The sequence below is a fragment of the Pelodiscus sinensis genome, chromosome 30 (assembly GCF_049634645.1).
Source record: "Pelodiscus sinensis isolate JC-2024 chromosome 30, ASM4963464v1, whole genome shotgun sequence".
Taxonomy (NCBI): domain Eukaryota; kingdom Metazoa; phylum Chordata; order Testudines; family Trionychidae; genus Pelodiscus; species Pelodiscus sinensis.
In genome coordinates this window covers 8,177,246-8,182,567 of record NC_134740.1, presented here as the reverse complement: position 1 = coordinate 8,182,567, position 5,322 = coordinate 8,177,246, and the positions used below count along the sequence as shown (strand labels likewise).

At 53.9% G+C, this 5,322-nt stretch overlaps 1 protein-coding gene across 1 annotated transcript; it reads right to left on the bottom strand.

Moving 5' to 3' along the window:
* Window positions 1-1,439: 1,439 nt before the first annotated feature.
* LOC102445490 (olfactory receptor 10D3-like) lies at window positions 1,440-2,372 on the bottom strand. Its single transcript, XM_006120164.3, has one exon. It carries the CDS (start codon window positions 2,370-2,372, stop codon window positions 1,440-1,442), a length of 933 nt encoding a protein of 310 aa, XP_006120226.3.
* Window positions 2,373-5,322: the final 2,950 nt, after the last annotated feature.

Genomic DNA, 5,322 nt, shown 5'->3' with positions numbered 1-5,322 from the left:
CTGTTGCTCGCTGGACATGACTGGACCATGGAGCTGAAGTGGGTGGGATTTCCTCAGGCCGAGTTGACACAAGATGCCAGCCAGTGGAGAATTTGAAAATACCGTGCCCAGAATCATTAGTGTTTGGCCCCCAATTTCCCAGACACAGATGCTGGGCTCACATGCCCTGTTCGGCAGGGGGAACGGCCGGGCCCAGCTCTCGGTACGTACCCAGGGGCCTTGGGCTTTTTCAAGGTATTGCTTTTGCATTTCAACGGCAAAAGGTTCAGACTCACATCAGAGGAGTCGGGGCAATTCTGGGTCAGGTGTTGGTATTTGTGTTGTATGCCATCCGGGAGGCCCAGTTGCAAGAGGGCTGCTTCTCCCTACCTGGCCAGAGAGTGTCGCTGGAGGGGAAGGGAGCTCTAGAGAGATGACGTCATTCCCCTGCTTGCCTGCCTTGCCCTCATGACTCCTGGCAAGAAAAGACTCAGCTCCTGCCCCACCTGCATCCCGGATACCTTTGTTGACCAGTCCTCTCCTCACTCCCCCTCCCCCCCCGTCTACCGAAGCCCATCCTAAGCCTTGCCCTGGACAAGCTCCACTGACCTCTTCCCCGATCAGGAGCAGGAGTGACAGAAGCTTCCTAAGCGTGTGTCGAGGGGCCACTAGGACATTGGCAGCGACCTGGCCTCCCAAGTCCCTGCCCTGGTCTGACCCACTGAGACCACTTACCGGAGGAATAATGAATCTTTCCGCAGCTTGGTCCCTTGACAGGTGGTTTTTAGCTCATGCAATAGCTGCTGGTGTCCTAAGCTCCACAAGTCCCAGGTTCAATTCCATCTGTTGGCTTAACACTTGTATCTCCTCTTCACCCAATGCCCTGTTACTTGCTGCTAAGGCCAGTGAGAAGTGTGGGGTCCATTGCTCCCTCCTGCGCCTGCGCCTGAGCCCTGGACCAGCTGGTAACGGGGCATGAGCTAACCCTGGAATACAGCGAAACATCTCTAGGACGACTACAGGGATGGTTCCACCACACTGTTTGGCACTACTCCTCCTGTACAGTGTCCTATTCTGGGGTTTGCTATCCCAGACGGGCACGGGAAATCAGGGAGGAGTCAGACAACAGCCTGGAGCAGAAAACCTGGTTTTAATGATACACTTACAGAATCTGAAGTACATAGGTCTGTTTAATAAGGCTGAGATTTTCAGGCATCTACTAGGAACGGCTCTCCAGTTTCTATGTATTTGGAGGCAGACTGAACGCCCCGTCCCTTAGCCAGCTTTGACCAAGTGAGCCCTACACACCGTCACAGACGGCTGGGGATTGTGAGGAGCATTCCTGGATTTCTTGCTCTGAGAACTAGATGGGGGATGGAAGGAGAGAGGGTCACAAAGGCCATTGAGCAGCCATACAACTGTATTTGCAGACGTAGTCCCCTGCCACCCTACATACCACATCAATGTGCAGGGGTCTGACCCCAGGTCAGTTTTCTCAGAGCCGCTTTCACCTCCTTATTGCGCAGGGTGTAGATGGCTGGGTTCAGCATAGGTGTCACCACAGAGCCAAACAGCTCCACAGCAGTCACTATCACCATGTTCAGCTGGGGCTGGGTGTAGATCAGGGCACTGGGCCCGAAGAACAGCGTCACCACCACCAGATGGGAGGTACAAGTGGAGGCTGCTTTGCGGCGCCCTTCGGCTGAGTTCATCTTCACGATGGAGTAGACTATGCGGACGTAGGACGCAAGGATGAGGAGGAAGCAGGTCACAGGCACCATGCTTGTGTTGGTGAAAGTGACGGTTTGAAGGACATATGTGTCCGCGCAGGCCAGCTTAGCCACCGGGAAGATGTCACAGAAGAAATAGTCCACCACATTGGACTTGCAGTAGGGCAGTGTGAAGGTCAGGCTGGTGAGGATGGTGGCATGGAAGGAGCTGGAGATCCAGGAGCCGGCAGCCAGGAGAGTGCACACCCGCCAGTTCATGATGAGCAAGTAGCGCAGCGGGTGGCAGATGGCCACGTACCGGTCGTAGGCCATGACTGTGTAGAGCAGAGTCTCAGTGCTGCCCATCAAGTGGAAGAAGAAGACCTGGGCCATACACCCGCCCAGCGAGATTATTCTGTTCTTCTCCCAGAGGATGGCCAGCAATTTGGGGATGCTAACAGAAGAGAATGCAAGGTCTAGCACGGCGAGGTTACAGAGGAAAAAGTACATGGGGGTGTGCAGGCGTGGGTCGCCGAAAATGGCTGATAAAATGAGCAGGTTGCCCACCAGGGTGCAGAGGTAGAAGGCTAAGAAGGTGAAGAAGAGGATGGTCTGGAGGCCATCGGTGTTGGGGATCCCTAAAAGGATGAAATGAGTCACCACCGTGTGGTTGACCTGCCCCATTTGGGTCTCTTTCCTGGGTAGGGGAGAGAAACACAGCAAGTGAGTTACAGAAAGAAAAGACAGCTGTTATGCTCACTCTTCCAGCCACTGCCCCAACCCTTAATGAGTGGGGAATATTTCTGTCCTTGCAATGCTAGATTTGGTGGCGATGAACATAAGGAAAATCTGTTGGCCTTGAAGAGCCTACAGTCCAGAGATGAACAGACAAAGGGGAGCATTCTAATGTAGTCTAGTCTAGTCTATTCTAATCTAGTCTAGTTTCTCTACTCCCTTGTGCAGTTTCAGTTTTGCCAGGTTAGTTTATCAATTACCTCCCACGCCAACCAGGGAAGAATTTGGAGTCTCCCAGATGTGGTTAATCCAGCTGTTTGTGGTTTGTTCTCTGTCTCACCTCCCTGCCTGGGGGGGAGGGGCGTGTGCATAGGGAAGCCCTGTGTTGGGGCTGGGCCTTGTTACAAACGTGCAGGCTGGCACGGGTTTGCGTTAAGCAAGGGGGAGCACACAAAGTCATGATGGTTGGAGGAATAGCCCCAGCCTGGTTAATGATACGATTTGTTGGGAGGGTTATTTAAAGGTTCAAAAGAGCAAGGAAGAGCAACAGCTGTGAGTGTGGAATCTCAGGGTGCTGCCTGGCTCCAAGTCACCTCCATTCTTCCCGCAGTTCACAGCTTGCCCCCCCCCAATACACACTGTGTCCTCCCAGCTGGGCAGGGGGGCTTAGGTTAGATTTGAAGGACAATAATGAAGTGTCTGTTGGAATTTTGCTAGAGAGATTCCCCTTATAGGAGAGGCAGGGTGGCAGCGGAGAGTCTGGCAGAGGGGTTATGGTGGACAGGGAGGGGCAGTGCTGCAGGGGAGAGGGCAGCGGTGGGGTTAGGTGGACAAAGGGAAGCAGATCAGTGACACTGACACAGACACAGCCAGGGCCAGGAAGGCAGGTGCTGCACAGATGGGGCCGGGGGCTGGGTGGCTGGTTCTCTACAGAACACCCCCAGCTGACAGGCCCCGGGGGCAGCAGGGCCAGGCCAGAGACAGGCAGAGACCGAGGGCAGCGCGAGAAGATGGGTACCAAAGCAGGCGCCTTACACTGGCTGCATGGGCAGAGGCGGCTCCAGCTGACTGGGATTCTTCCCTTCTGCCCCGGCCGGGACTCCTGTGGCCCCATCCAGCGTCCGCCCCAGCCCAGGCCAGCGCCCGGAATAGGGGCCCCGCCTGGGCACGTAGGACCTACTGGGAGCCTTAATGCGCTGCCAAGCTGGCCAGGGCTGCCCTCGCATCTCACCCCGTGCTGCTTCCAAGCCCAGAGCTTCCCATCGCTTCTCGCAGCCTCCCAGCTCTGCCTGGGCCTTAAATCCCCTCCAGCCCCTCCAGGGCCAGCCCTGAATCCCCACTGGGCTCCAAGCTGAGCCCTCAGCAGAGTCGCCAATTAACGGAGATTCAGCCTCGTTTTAGAGATGCCTAGTAACCCCCGGGGCCAGTCCCTGAGATGGGTAAATATGGGCAGGGCCATGGAGCCAGCAGGAACCAATCCTCAGCTCCACTGATGTCTGGATTCTACTCTTGCTCCCCTGGCCTGACTCCTGGGAACTCTGTTGGATTCATGGGTCTGTTTCCTCCTTGGCTCTGCATACGGTGTCACTCAGGAGTAACGCCACTGGAGGCAAAGCAGCCATGAGAATTTCTGCCAGCTCAGAATTGAACTCATGGACTGGAAAGGGGGATGGGACGCTGATGCTTGTCTGGGCTCTCCTGCTTGTGACACAAGCCAGAGAATTGCCCCCGGTGGCATGAAATAGCAGAGAGCTCTGCCAGAGGTTCAGCTGGAGGCCTCTGAAGTTCCCTTTAACTTGTACGTCCCGCTGTGGTGCAGTAGGTGGTTTCTGGGGTCACTGCTGAGAGTCAAATGAGGAAAATTGCTTAGAGACTGAGCTACTTATAGCCCAAGCCTGGAGATCTCCACTGGAACACCCCAAACCAGACCCACCGAGCATGGCTCTCGGCACACTAGCTAGCAAGAAGTCTCACAACCAGTCCTCTTAGACTCTCCTGTTGTCTTGTGCCGACATCAGTACCAGTCCTTAGACATGTGAGAGGTTATGAAAACCACCCTCACCAAATCTGAACAGGGTCTTCCAGTCTCAAAGGCCCAGCCACGGTCCCAGGTCAGTTTATACTTGGCTCTTATGAAAGATCACACTGGGCCAGTCCTTTGCAATCTAAAATCTAAAATCTTATTAATAAAAAGAAAGAAAAGGCTGCAGGCAAAATTGTTAAAGGGATCAAATCACACACTCCAATTGCACAGGTCTGAGGGCAGGTCACTAGCAGAAATGGAAAAACCTGCCATCGTAAAACGAGTCTCTTGGAATGCATCCTCTGCAATACAGCATCGGTTAGGGTGGGCCAGCCGTTCATCCAGGCTTCAGATCCTAGCAGAGACACTTCAGAGGTGGTTAGCAGGGCTAAAGACAGGAATGAAGAGCATATCAAGGACAAATGGAAGAACCTCCTGGGCTCTCTTTATACCCTTGCCCACGTGGAGGGAATCCCATTTTTCCCCTGATGTGAATGTACCTCCCTGAAATGGAGTTTGTCACATGAGCAAGTCACCTGTCCAGGCATGACTCAGGCCTTAGCAGCCATGGCTCACATGCTGGTCTGGACATTGAGAGCAATGTTCCTCAGATGTGGACTGGTACCACTTAAGGTGCATTGTCAGTCAAGCTCCCCCATTCACTTGACTAGCCACCCTTTCACATTAGGTTGGCCAAGTCTGTCTCCCAGGAGCAAACATTGGAAGGCCAAGAACTGGGCCCGTTCCCATAACTTCAAATACAAAAATGTCACACATGCCTGAGCAGTATAAAGAGGATCAGCAAATCATCAGCTTTTGATGGACACTTCACTTGGCCACTTTTACAAGAGTTGATGCAAACATAGAACAATGGGT